The 14,622-nt window shown below is 46.8% G+C and overlaps 1 protein-coding gene across 2 annotated transcripts; it reads left to right on the top strand.

The window, feature by feature from the left end:
* The first annotated feature begins 312 nt into the window (after positions 1–312).
* On the top strand, positions 313–11,500 carry pianp (PILR alpha associated neural protein). Of its 2 annotated transcripts, none has more exons than XM_021320357.2 (6): positions 313–355; positions 894–946; positions 1,082–1,491; positions 3,287–3,365; positions 9,257–9,403; positions 9,948–11,500. In XM_021320357.2, exons 2-6 carry the CDS (start codon positions 936–938, stop codon positions 9,967–9,969), a joined length of 669 nt encoding a protein of 222 aa, XP_021176032.2. In that variant the 5' UTR covers positions 313–355; positions 894–935; the 3' UTR covers positions 9,970–11,500. The 2 variants fall into 2 exon arrangements, with proteins under 2 accessions (XP_021176032.2, XP_021176031.2); XM_021320356.2 differs by having other exon boundaries at positions 340–603.
* The last annotated feature ends 3,122 nt before the right edge of the window (positions 11,501–14,622 follow it).

Here is a 14,622-nt window from a genome sequence, read left to right as displayed (position 1 = left end):
TATTAAATTATCAAATTCTTTCCAACCTCTCACCTCCACAATTATCTCATTAATGTCACCCTTTGTGTCGTTTCTGCTCATACCCTTTCCTCTGCGTCCATTTAATAAAAAAAAAGAAATAATAGAAAAAACATAATTAGCATTTAAATCTCTCTCCTACAGCCAGTTGCCCTCCTCTACATCGTTCTCTCTCCCCTCTCTGACTCTAGCAGACTACATGTCTCAGTCACTAAGGCAACCGATGCTTTTTTTTTTCCCCTCCTCTTCCTCACTTGCTTTCTGTATCCCCCCCCCCCCTCTCTCTCTCTCTCTCTCTCGTCTGCCTCTCTCTCATTCCCTCTCTCCGCTGCCAGAGGTAAGCATGATAACTGATATGTGTCTGCGCGCTTGTGTCCGACTCCCGGCGTGCCTGCGCTGTCTCCGGATGACATTTCTTCTCTGGCGTTTTCGGCTGCAGTTTGTTGGTAGAAGTTCCCTCCTTCTGCCCAAAAAGTGCCCGCGCCGAGTGCTGGCTCCGTGCATGACGCTCGTAACGATGATTAATGTGCTGCGCTCAGGTGTAACTGTGTAAAAAAAAAAGGGAAAGGGAGAGCGGATCAGACAGTGAGTGTGTTACTTTTTTTTTTTTTTTTTTTTGCATGCAGATGTTGGTCCTGTGCAAACGTGTGCCGTGAAACTGAGTGATAAATTTAGATCTCCCCCGGGAGGGCTTTGTGAGGACAGTTGTTTTTTTTTTTTAAATCTTTTTCTTAAAAGGCAAAGTTTGGCTCGGAGCCAGTCGTCATGCTGTTTTCTGAGTTTATGTGGTTTTTAAATGTAAAAAAAAAAAAAAAAGCAGGACCCTCCCCCCCCTTTCTTGTTTTCTCCATCCCTCTTGCCCTCGTGTCTTGCAGAGATGATCGGAGAAGAAGAGTCCGTGTGAACAGAGCGAAGCGATGGAGAGATGGTAAGATTTCTCAGTACGGGGATGCAGATGCGTAAAATGTCACTCTGATTGATGGCTGGCATGGGAATCGATGCCCCCCAACCCCTCCGGCCAACTGCTTCTCTCTGATAACTCCTCATGTCACTCCTCTTTCAGCTCCATCTCTCCTGTCGCACGACTCGCTGCCCTCGCCTGCCTCCTCCTGACCGCCCTGCTCGCGCAGCCCTCCACCTGTAACGCCGAAGAGGACGAGGAGCAGGTGGACTCCCTGTCTGCACCGCTGTCCGTCACCTCCCAGGTCACGCCCACCCCGCTGTGGGCGGTGGTGTGGGGTCCCACGCAGCCGCTGGACGAGGATGCCACCTACCACTTGCTCTCCAGCCAGGAGGCGGACCACCTGCACCCGCGCGGGGGCCAGCAGGAGGAGGCCGGCACCGGCACGCCGGGGGACTGGCTCTACGTGGATTCAAGCGTGCAGCCCCAGGAGAAGGCGCTCTTGGAGTCCAGGAACCGGGAGGGAGAGGAGGATGGAGGGACGGAGGCGGAGGAGACTGAACCGGAGGAAGGTGGGCACGAGGAGATCCGCATGAAGGGTTTCTAAATAAAGGTGGCCCTGAGTGAGCACGCGCACACACACGCGCGCGCGCGCTCTCTGTCGGACCAGGAGTCCTCCAGGGAATTAGCTGTCACAGGGGTGAAGGCTGACACCCTCCTGTGTGCAGCCGGCTGTGTCCGTGCCGGGGAATGTCTAATAAAGTTCTCGTCGCTCACAGGGAGAGTTTGGCCCGTGTCAAAGCTGCATAAAAAAAAACAAAAAAAAAACAAAAGCGGGAGGACCGGGCACTGGTTGGAGGCCAGAACCTTGCACATCCAATTTCATGTCTCAGCTGGCTCTATTGATTTCTTCTTTTGTCGTGAATTCGATTAGAAAGGGAGTAAATCAGAAGATCGTGGAAAAGATTATGTATTTCAATAAGATCTTTTTTTTTTTTATATATATAATGGAACTCGTATATGGATCCATTACAGTCAGAGTGAGCTGTTTTAATGGTTGATTTTGGTGACTTTGGGTTACAGATAATGAAAAACCAAATTTCAGTTTATCAGAAAATTTTTGTATTGCGCAAGATCGGTAAAATAGGAATTTTATTGCAGAAATCTACCAAAAACTATGTAGATTTCTGCAATAAAAATCCATATATATGCACTCAATAATGGGCTTCCTTTGGCAGTAATTACTGCATCAGTGCGGCGTGGCATGGATGTGATGAGCCTGTGGTTCTGCTGAGGTGTAACGGAGGCCCAGGTTGCTTTGTTAGCATCTTTCAGCTCCATTTGTGGTTCTGGTGTCTCTCATCTTACTCTGTGGGGGTTCAGGTCAGGCCAGTTTGCCAACCAATCCAGTGAACCTGCTTTGGGTTCCTTCGGCAGTGTGGGCAGGTTCCCAAGTCCTGCTGGAAAATAAGAGCAGCGTCTCCATAAAGCTTGCCTGCAGAAGGAAGCATGAAATGCTGTAGATGGCTGTGTTGACCACGGACTTGATAAAACTCAGTGAACACCAGCAGATGACATGGCACCCCAAACCTTCATCGACTGTGGAAGCTCCATGCTGGACGTCAAGCAACGTGGATTCTGTGCCTCTCCACTCCTTCTCCAGACTCTGGGACCCTGATTTTCATCTTTACTTTCATCTGAAAAGAGGACTTTGGACCACTGAGCAACTGTCCAGCATTTTTTTCCCCTCTTTAGTCCAGGAAAGACGCTTCTGACTTTGTCTCTGGTTCAATGATGGCTTAATGAACGCCTTTGGTTTAGTTCTCGTTAATCTCCCCAAACTCATAATTCATAATCCGCTCAATCCCGCAGTTTTTCCTTCCACTAAACTTCCCATTGATGTGTTTGGGTTCAGCTCTCTGTGACCATTAACTTCTGCAGCAGTGACATTTTGTGGAGGATCTCCCTGATAGCCAGCTTCAACATAACATTTCTCATTTCCAAAAATATATTTTTTAAATTAGTCGTATTTAATATTCAGGTTCTTTTATGAATTGTAAGCGATAATTATCTTACAATTCATAATTATGTCCAAAAAAGGACATTTTTGACCAATCTGTATAATCTGACCCAATCTGTATAATATGATTGAACTTGACTTTGTAAAGTGCCTTGAGATGACATGTTTCATGATTTGGCGCTATATAAATAAAATTGAATTGAATTGAATCTTATTTTACAAGAAATACTTGAGGTATATCAGTCTTGTAAATGTTTACAAACTGACTTTGACATTTTGAAATGATTTACTAGAATAAAAAGAAACTTTTTGATGATAATTTGTTTTTTTTTATGTGTTTGATGCAGTGGACCCTCAGTTCTACGTCACCGTGACCATCTCCTCACTGCTCATCCTGACAGCCGTCATCATCACAGCCAAACTCTGGTAGGAGCTCTGAACTCTCTCCGTATGAATACATGAATATAGAAATGATGGATCCCCCCGCTGTGTGAGCTGGACACCTGTCCCACAGCAGGACAGGGTTAACGTGTCCTGACTAAAACACCTCGGGACTTTCTGTTGGAAAGGTTTAATCAGATGAGAATGAACTTTCTGATTCATAATGCAACCGTCCATATGAAATAAGCGTGGGTTTCCTGGATATCGCAACAATGGCGACTTCCATTCAGGTCGAGATGTATCGAGGTCAGTTGTAGAGTTGCTTAGTTCCTAAACTGGAGATTAGGAAGCCACTGAGGAATAAGAAGATAAACTTTCGGCGTTACGCAATGAATAAAACATAACTGCGCTGCTTAAAATGGAATTTCTTTTTTTCAAGCTTTTATCTGGCTAATTGCACTTCATTAGTATCCGAAAATGGCTTAAATGGACCTATCAGGCTTTGCTGAACTAGTTTTGCGTGGAGGAAGTGGAGATGGTTTAGTTTTCAATTGAATGCATTTTTAATAAGACATTCAACAGTAAAGTCTAGAGGCAATGGAAGATAACGGCTCCTCGCAAAGGTATTTCTACCTCTTGAAACTTGTGCATGTGTGTTAAAGGGATTTTATGTGACAGAGCAACACAAAGAAGGGCATGGGACGAAAAAAAAATAAGCCCCTTGACAAACCAAAATGTAAGATCTGCAGATTGTTTTAAGCTTCTTCTGCGCTGATACCTCCTAAATAATCACGAAGACAAGAGTAACACACCAGGCAGGTCAGGGATGAAGTTCTTTTGAAGGTTTTGGGGTTAGAAATGATCAGAAAATGAAATAAGAAAATGTTGGCATCAGCCCTACAGATACAGGCTTTATGGAAGAGGGGGGGGGGCTTTGTTGAAAGAAACCCATGCAGTTCTCCACAGTAGGTGACACACGTGGAGGAAGGTGCTCTGGCCTACATGCAAGACGCTGTGTGTGGTGGGAAACTAACAGCATCTCCCTCATGGAGCACAGTAGTGGCAGCATCAGGCTGTGGGGAGGCATTTTTTTTTTTCCAGTCAGAAGAGGGAAGCGGGTCGGAGGTGAAGGAAGACGAATGCAGCTAAATAAACCCACGTAGAGCCAGAGCTACAATGTAATGGTCTAGATCAAAGCACATTCATGCGTTAGGATGGCCTAGTCAAAGTCCAGACGGGTTCTCAGATAGCATTTGTGGCAAGACTTTAAAAAAAAAAAAAAAAGAGTGTATGATTTTCCTTTCATTTCACAATTCTTCCCTACTTTGTGTTGACGTGTCACATAAAGCATCATTAACACTAGTGTTGCACCGATACCGATACCAGTATCGGACGGGACCCCGATCCAGCACTAAAATGGTGGTATCGGTATCGGCGAGTACCAACAAATAGGCACCGATACCATTTTGATGTTTGTATGTCACTTAAACGCAGCCTTCTCTCTCCCGACTAGTATTATACATGTTATATAAGTTCATAAAAGTTGCACTATTTTGGCATTTGAGAGCCAAAACTCAGGGTTTAAAAGAGATTATTCAATTATTAATGTAATTTTACTGTCTTACTGTTGCACTACTATTATACATGTTATAATTTCACGAATGTTGAACTATTTTGGCCTTTGAGAGCCAAAAGTTTATTCAACTATCGTCACCCATTCCCGGTAGGCAATAAAAACTTCTACTACCCTAAATAGTATGCAGTTCTTCATATATATATCTGTTAATTTTAAACAGACGGTATCGGTATCGGCCAATACTGCACAGCCAGGTATCGAGGCAAAAAAAATGGCATCGGCGCAACACTAACTAAAACACGTCGAGGTCGGTAGCTGTTACGTGACAAAGTGGAGAAAAAAGTTTTTTAAAGTGTAGTAATACTTTCTCGGGGCGCTGTTATGTTTCATGTCCTCGGTGATGGGACCACCAGCATGGAGATCCAAACAGCAGATGGCAGGAGTGTGGTTGTTCGTGAGGATGGTGGTCCCACGCTGGTGTGTCTTGTTTGTGTATCGTTGATGGTTACGTAATGCTTCTGTGCGCCCCCCCCCCCCCCCCCCCCCCCCCCCCCCCCCCACCCCTAGTGAAAGCTGAGTAATTGCCTACTAATGACTTTATTAACAACACTTGTGCTGCTGAAAGTCACAGTTGGCACAGATGTGTCATTTAGAGCCATTAGCGTTGCAATGATTAAACATTTGCAACGATCATTAGGATCAGGAGAGGAGGGCTCTGATTGGCTGCCTCGTGAGCTCGGACATTAGCGCGGGGCCTCCTCTCAGACCGTTCCTCAACGGCGGCCCACCTGCCACTACACCTGTCAGAGCGTGTAGACATGGTGCTAAACACGGGGTGGGTTTATTGTGGGGGGGGTGGGGGGGGTCCGGCCGGCTGTTGCGTAGCAGGAAAGGCGTCGCCGTTAGCTGGAAGACGGGGGAGTCGTCTACGTGATGTAGTGAGGCACTCACACGGCCTGCTGGTGGAACCAATAAGTTCCCGGTTTATTTGACCGCTGGGACCCCTTCTCCTTCCCCCCTCCTCACGCTTCCACGCGCTTCGTTCCCCACTTTTATTGCTCTTATCTGCGAAATTTACCCCAAAGTCTATTACGTCCTCATTTCACACTCCTTTCTCTAATAATATGCTTTTCCCAGCCCACTTCTTAATCTTAGTTTTCCTCTCTCCTCTCCTTCAAGGGATTCTTCGTCTTTGTCTGAGATACCTGTGCTCTCTCTCTCTCTCTCTCTCTCTCTCTCTCTCTGTTTTTGCACCGACGGCGCTCTTATCTCCCCTCTCCGGTCTCTTAGCTCTCCCAGAAACACCAGTCTGGATGAAGATCCACAGATAATCCTCCGGCTCGCCGGGAGCCGAGACATGATTTGTCCTCCCCTCCTTTTATTTCTTTTTTTTTTTTTTTTCCTCCCTGGTCCCGAGACCGGCTTCACTGTTGTTCTGATAACTTACTCTCACGAGCCCCCACCGCGTAGTCGTGCCGTGCCGTGCCGTGCCGTGCCGTGCCGTGCCGTGCCGGTGGCTGTAAAGGAAGAGGGGAAAAAAGAAGGAGTTGCAGCAGAGAGAGAGCGTTGTTGCTGAGAGAAAAGGCGGCAGAGAGCCCTCGTGCTTCAGTGTCATAAATGTGTAAATAACACCATGTGTCAGATGGAGAGAGGAGCCGTGGAACGAGCAGGGCGTGATGAGGGAGGTTGCAGATGGACCCAAATGATAGCCTATAGTGGAAATTGGCCATCGTCCAGTTCATTATGATTATAGAGGAACAGCATATGTGCTCAGTGATCTTTTTTTTTTTTTTTTTGTTCCTCTTTTTTCCTTTCTTTCTTTTTTTTTTTCCACCCCCCCCAGCCCCTGAAATTGCCAGTGTGGATAATGTAGCGAGGCGGGACGCAGCGTGCGTAGCGAGGCAAAGTGTCAGGCAGACGTGGACAGGTGTTACTGCGGGAGAGACGAGGGTTCAGGGTGGCTTTTATGGCTCTGAGAACAGCTTTGCTGCTCCTCAGAGTATCGTCAGGAGCCACAGTCATGCCCCCCCCCCCCCCCTGCTGTGTCTTCAGATCACACCGCCATGCGATAAAGTATTCACACCTCAGGCTTTCAGATGTTTTACTTTGTAGACCTGCCTCCTGCTTATATCACAGCAGGCTGTCATTTGGGTTACTGCGTATATTTTCTAGCTTCGCATGTCTAGAGATGGACGTTTTTTTTGCCGGTTCTTCTCAGTTAGATTGGAAAAACAGCAGGTTTTGAATCCTCCTACAGATTCTAAATGACATTTATGTCTGGACTTTGACTAGGCCGTTCCAACACATGGATGTGAATATTTAGGGTTTGTCGGCCTCCTGGAAGGTGAACCCTTTTCCCACGGCAGGGGTTTCTCTTATCGTATTTCCCTAAATCTGTCCCTGCTGAAGAAAAGCTTTCCCCACAGCACCATGCTGCCACTGCCGTGTTTCACCCTGGGCCTGGTGTTTTCAAGGGGATTTGTTCCAGGAGTGTTTTGCACGTTGCCGTGTCCCCTACGCCTGGCTGCAAATGGCACATCTTAAGATAAGATAGGCTTTATTGATCTCACATTGGAGAAATTCACATGTCACATTGGCTCAGTAATCAATAATCAGAAGAAGGTACCAAAGTAGGACAAGATGCACCAGGTATATACAGTGTGTCCTCGTTTATACCGTGGATCAAAAAGAAGTAGATAAGAAAATAAAAATAAAAATCGTAATAGAAATAAGGCAGAGGATGTCTTATGTACATTCACGGTGACTTATATACACGTGTATTGACATATATTCAGGTGTAATAGCAGCAGAAGTCACTTCTTTCAGGTGACTTTTATGGTCTTCTTCTTGTCCCTCTTCCACAAAGTCCAGATTTGTCGACTAATAGTTGTCATGTGCAAACCGGCCGCACACCTGAGCAGTGGATCACTGCAGCTCCTCCATAGTTACCATGACTCTCTGCCTCTTTTCCGGTTAATGTTCTCCTTGCCTGTCTGTTCAGGGCAGTGGCCACATCGCGGTCCGTCTGCAGTTTACGTCATTCACACACGACCGATTGAACGGTGCCGTGTGAGATGTTCTGGTTTAAACGTTTCCCTGGCCTGGCTGCTGTGTTCCCTGGTCCTCACGGTGTTTGTCCTCAGACGCTCCCTAACAAAACGTCTGAGGCCTCCACAGAACTGCTGACTTTCTACTGAGATTCAACTGCACACAGGTTACTGGCAAGTTATGAAAGCAATCGCCTTATTTCATTTTGGGAGTCAAATGTTTTGCTCTCTCTCTTTTTCTACATAGTAGGCACACCTGGTCTGACGTTTTGTTAAACTGAAACATCATCCAGAGAAGACAGATCATCCGCTATTACCATCTAACGTAGAACAGATTACTGGATCAATGTGTGCTTCTGTGCTTTTTGTCTCTCTTGTTGTGTCTCTGTTCTGTCTTCTGTAACCCCAGTCAGTCGAGGCAGATGACCGTTCATACTGAGCCCGGTTCTGCTGGAGGTTTTTCCTTCCCGCTAAAGGGTGGTTTTTCTTCCCACTGTCGCTTCATGCTTGCTCAGTATGAGGGATTGCAGCAAAGCCATGTACAATGCAGACGACTCTCCCTGTGGCTCTACGCTTCTCCAGGAGTGAATGCTGCTTGTCGGGACTTTGAAGCAATCAACTGGTTCCCTTATATAGGAAATTTTTGATCAATCTGTATAATCTGACTGATTTTGACTTTGTAAAGTGCCTCGAGATGACATGTTTCATGAATTGGCGCTATATAAATAAAATTGAATTGAATTGAATTGAAAATGTGGCTAAATATGATTTAAAAAGTTAGAAAACCCCGCGTTTATCCACTTGCCGCTGGTGTGTGGCGCTCTGAGTTTCTCTGTCACGTAAAGCTTGTGGTCGTACACATCTGGCTTACGTCTGTATCTGACTACATCAGCACGGCGCCTCAAGTTATTCTCCTAACGCCTCAGCCTCAGTTTTGCTTCTTCACGTTGTTGCACACTTCTCACCTCACCTCTTCTGACCCCCCCCCCCCCCCCCCTTCGCCCCGTAGAGCCGCCTCCCGCACAGCGCTGACAGTGTTTTAATGAGTTCGATGTTTTCCCCCCTTCACAGTGGCAGGGTAATGCGCTCGCTGATGCTAAACGACTCAGCGTTCCCGGTGCTCTCTGACTTTGTTGTTTCTTCATCTTTTTTTTTTTTTTTGTCACCTCTCTTTCATGTGATCTGCTCTCCCCTCATATCTGAGTCAAAACTCCCAGCTCCTTTTGTTTAATTTCACTCAATCTCCTCTTCCTTACTACTGCGTCTCATCTCCCTCTCTCTCTCTCTCTCTCATCTCTCTCTCTCTCTTCCAGCTACGATCGCAGCTGTTCCCAGCATCCGCCCCCGCTTTCCCGTGGCGTGGCCCCCCCTCTGTCCCTCGCGCTCCCCCGCTCCCTGGCTTCGGAGGACAGCAGGCAGACGCTGCACAGCACCACCTCCTCCTTCACCGACAGGGAGAGGTAATGAGTCGCCCCAGCGTTTTGTGTGCGGCTGGGTCCGCGGCCGCCGGCGTGCACGTGTGCATGCGAGCATCTTGGGTGGAAAGTTTGCTTCTCTGTGTGCGCGCGCAGCCTTATTATCTTTATGCATGCACTGCGAGGGGTGCGCATGGAGCGTAATTGGGCAGCGGCGCTATTCTCTGTAGAACATTAAGGCCTGGAGTGTTGGCGGTGCTGTTAGATGTATCAGTGTTTCAAACTCCCCTCTCCAGATGAGTCATCTGGAGCCTCGGAAAGAGGCGCCGAGCCACCTTCCATGAAACGATGCTTTTGTTCAAGGGTATTTTAAGTTAATCTCAATCAGGATAATTATAGAGCCACTCTCTAGTGCCGCTTCTGTCTTCCTCCACCCATCGGCTTTTTTTCTACCCCTTCCTCCGTCTCTCAGCGGTCCCCTGTGATGCAGCGCTCCATCCACACCAGCTTCAGGCCTTTTTGTGCTCGACATCTCCTGCCTTCCATCTCACTCTTCTTCTTCTTCTTCTTTTGTCTCTTGCTGTGTCAGGATCCCAGTTGTGAACCTGTGAGGTGACTGGTTTTTTTTTTTTTTTTTGCCCGTGTGATAAACATTTCTCCCCGGGGCTCCGGAGCGACCGCCGTCAACGAGGACCAAGGGGGGAGAAGAGCCCGCAGCTCTGTTTGCCTCTATTTTCCTCTCCGACTGTGAAACAAATTCAGGGAACCCAGGTATCCAGCCATCACAAAAAAAAACAAAAAAAACCCATCGGCTTCCCTGAGGACTGAGAAAAATCCCAAGCTCCTCTGACTCGCTCGCTTTCCTCCTGGTCGGTGTGAAAAAACAATTCTTTTCATGTGCATCACTGTGACCCTGTTTTTCCACTGTTTGTACAACGACCCCCCCCCTCCGAGCTCTGCCAAGCTACCCGCCTCAGCCTGCCGTGACCAATCCACCAACAAGCAGTTTAACAGCCATGCAGCATCCTATTACCCCCCCCCCCCCTCCACCACCAAACCCACCTATGCTTCCTCAGCCAGCCATTCAGCTGCTCGCTATCTATCACCGGCGATCCGACAGACTCCTGTTGCCGCGGAACGAGACAAGACAAGGATTCGGTCCTCCTCAGCGGGCTTGTGGACGGTCACAAAGAAATTCACGCTCAGCATCTCTGAGAGTGTTTCACAAAGCCGTTCGGCGAGGCGGCGGCCAACAGCCAATGTGTTTAACATGTCACGCTCCAAAAACTGATGTTTATTCTCCCGCTTTGGGTGCCTGAAATGCAAAATAGTGGAGTGGGATGATGGGATGATGGGGAGGAGGGGGGGATTTTCACGTTTCTGCAAATGTAGCCGAGTGTTTTTCTTTTGTTTTTCCTCATGATCTGTTTTCTTAATCATCCGGCCGACGGTTCACCTCTCTGTCAGACAGGCGCGCTTTGTTCCTGCCAGACTGTGTCAGAAATGTGTTATTGACCTGAGTACTTCCAGTGGTGGAGATCAAGTGTTCAGAACATGAACGAACGGAGCAGAGGTGCTGCTGGAGGTCTGTTTCCCCCCCCGGTCCCTCTGCAAAGTTAGATGGTGCCTAAACGAAGGGCAGATCTACGCTTTGATGCCAACGGGTGGGCGGACTGTGGCTGGGATCTTCAGACTTATCTTGGCGTATGATTTTCTTTTTTTTTTTTTGCTTTGTTCCTGGCAGCTTCGTCTCTAAGTATTGAAAGAAAAACCTCCATGGTCATCAGCCGTCTTGAGGAAAGTAGCACACACACAAAAAAAAAAAAAAGAAGGATCAGCAGCGAATGAACACTCAAACACTGAGAACGGATGCTTGCATTGTTTCTAAATCGTCTGTTTTTAACTATCAGTAGGTTGTCAAAGAGAAATTTCACTCTCTGTTAACTTTTCCCCAAGCAGCTTCCGAGACACGAGTCCCACTGGAAAACATTCCCACTACCGATATCGTGCTGGTGGCGTCATGGTAGCTCGTGCGACACTCTCCAGATGTCCAGTTTTGTGGCTGTTCGTAGCATCCCTGTATGAATTTGGTCGTTCTTGTTCCATGTATTCCTTGAATAAAGACTCGACGCTGGCATTTTAGCTCCTTGTGTCTGTTTATTTCGGTGCATGTTGAACGAATTCCCCCGGGGAGCTGTGCAGTCCTCGCCGCTTTATGGGGAGGATAAAGCTTACAGCGTGCATTTTAATGGATACACGTGTCTCCTAATCTCTCGCTCTCTCCCTGAAGTGAGCGTTCGGTCCCGCTGCCTCGCGCTGATGTGTAAAACCTTCAGTCTTGGCGTTAAAAAGTCCTGCACGCGCCAATCATGTTTGCAACCGCTGAAAAAGGAGAGGAGAATAATGTGTCTGCTTCTGTCTGAAGGCCCCCCCCCCCCTCCTCGTCGCCTCACCTCACCTCATATGGATTCCTCGCGCTTTAGCAAGATTAACAGGGTGCTAAGCAAGAATTTCCTCTGTGTATAGTTTTTCAAACTAATGTCAATAAAATCAGGGTGGGAACAGGAAGAGAAATGCCATTCGACTGTTTGGAGATTCTCCACCAGTCCTGCTGGTGCAGCTAATGTTTACATCTCCTCCGGGGCATTGAACTGATCAATCGTGGTAATGCATCGGCTGGGTTGCACTACAAAGTTTTAACGCCTGTACGACCGATACGCAGAGGTATTCACCCCCCCCCCATTTTGAGCTTCTCACAACCACAAACCTCTGAGCGTTCTTTTTTTTATGGGATACACAAATGCATTGTAGGCTATCAGGATGAGATAATCCCGACTCAAGTGACTTTTTTTTGTCGTACGTCCATCCCTATGGTGAAACATGGCGGCGGCAGCATCATGCTGTGGGGATGCGGTTGTTCAGAAAGGATAAAGACGCTGGTCAGGACTGATGGGCGGAGCTAAAAACACGGCAGTCCTGGAAGATAAACCCTGTCGGAGGCTGCAAGAGCCTGGACACGGGGGCGGAGGGTCCGTTCATGTTTTGGTCACTGGATTTATTCCTCAGGAGCCGGTAATGAAAAACAAAAATAAAATAAAATAAAATAAAATGTAGGTATTGGATTCTTGTTTAGACACTGCTAGCCTTGCCTGCAAGATGAATCCTCGTGGTTTTTGTGCGTTCCCAAACACACGGGAATCCATCTTGTCGCGTTCTAGCGTCAACCGTTTGTGTCCGAACCGAAAAAAACGGTGCGGGCCAATCACGTTGCAGTGCTATGGTTTAAGGCGGGACGTACAGCGGTGAGGAAAGCAAGAGCCGACGAGCCCCCAGCTGCAGGAGGACGCACACGGTGCTGCTGGTATCACATCTGTTCTGTCAGAATCCATGATTTCATCTTTGAAGGCAAGAAAGCGTCTTGACTAGCTTACCTTGTTGTGGTTTCTCATAACGCCTGCTGCTTCCATTTTCATTAGACACCATGATTGGCTAAGAACCTTTGGTAGGCGGGCACTAATGTCACTTTGTCCAATCAGCTCAAGAGTTCTGCTGAACGTGCCTCCTTTCCCTAAGCAGATTCGACGGGAGCAGACCCAGATTTATAATGTGCAGAATAGAGAGTGCTACATAGTATTGATGTCCAGGTTCCAACATTGTTACACGGGCATCTAATTCTGCCACTTATACATCCTATACTATTTTCTAACCGTTTGATAGCATATGAATTGTACATTGTTACTGTAAATTAAATAGGGAAGATGTTAGACATCTATATTTCTTTTCGCTGCAGGTTTGTGATTTTTCTAAAATGTGGAAAGAAAAATCAAACAGTTGAAATTTATGATTTCTTTTTCCACAAAAAGCTGTAATATTTAGCATTTTTACTAAAGTGACAATTTTTTATTTCTCTTTGTTGGAGCCAACGTTTTTTTTTTACCATTTTACCAAAGAAAAGAAAACAAAACCCCATTTAAAATGATTACTTCTTAATTTTTGGATCATAAATTACGTTATTTCAGTTTAATAGTTGTTTTTTTTTAAATTAAACATTTTTTCTTACTGGTTTCTGACAGGAAGATCCAATTACCAAAACATGCTCAGACCACAGAGGTTAACCGTCCTGCAGGACAGACGCCCCAAACATGCAGCCAGATCTCGGATCGAACCCGTTAGATCCAAATATATCCGTGTGTGAGAATGGCCCAAAGTCCTGAATCCACCCGAGAATCTGTGGCAACACTTGAAAATGGATGTTCAGATGCTCTCCGTCCGCTGGCCTCGAGCTATTCTGCAAAGAAGAGTGAGCCAAGCGTTTTGTGTCAAGATGTGAAAAGGCAGTAGAGGTACTCCAAAAGTCCTGCAGCTGAAATTGGAGCCAGAGAAATCTGAAAAGTGTTAACCTGTAAAGGCTGAACATACGCTTTTTTTTAGATTTTTATTCATAAAAAAAAAGTCTAAACAGACATCGCCTCTCGCTTCGTAACTTTGCGCTGGTCTATCACATAAAATCCAGATGAAATACATGGAGATTTGTGGTGACATACAAAAAAATAATAAATATGAGAAACGCCGCTGCGGTGTGACCGCGATAAGCGCGGAGCTGCAGGTCGTACGGTCAAACCCGATTCTCCAACAACTCCACTTTCACTCAAACACCTCGAGAGGTGTACAGCTGCTAGAAGTCACAGCTCCAATGCCGTGAAAAGCAACGAAGCTCACCACACCGACTGAAATTAACACCTCTATTTATAGAGGTGAGGCACGATGATGGAGGGGGAAAAAAACAAAAAAAACAAGGGGGAAATTTAGAAAGATGCAGGGTTAAATGGAACGGGATAATTTCCCCCCCGTCTAGTTGCTTGTCACTATCGCGGCTGGTCAGCTATTTGCCATCATTAGTGTCATGGGAGGATGAAGGGAGGAGAATTTAGAGGAAGCAGAAGCTAAAGAGGGAGAGACGGACACAGCAGGCACGATGAAGGCAATCTCGATAGTGATGGAGGTCCAAAGAAGAGTGGCAGGCAATTCAGACGTTGAAATGGAGGCAGTGGGCGAAACGCGCTTGTATAAAATACAAATGTGCCTTTGCTGTATGTGTGTCTGCAGGCACCGCTAGAGCACAGGGGAAGCCTCTGCTCTATAATGCATTAATCCCTTTGGGGACATGCCCTAATTAATGACTTGACCTCCTAGCGGGTAGCCCCCTTCTGCGAGTTAACATTTAGTAGTGAGTCCTCCAGAGATGCACCCTGAAGTACATTTAA

This window comes from Fundulus heteroclitus, chromosome 3 (assembly GCF_011125445.2).
Source record: "Fundulus heteroclitus isolate FHET01 chromosome 3, MU-UCD_Fhet_4.1, whole genome shotgun sequence".
NCBI lineage: Eukaryota > Metazoa > Chordata > Actinopteri > Cyprinodontiformes > Fundulidae > Fundulus > Fundulus heteroclitus.
This window is presented reverse-complemented; position numbering and strand designations above follow the sequence as displayed.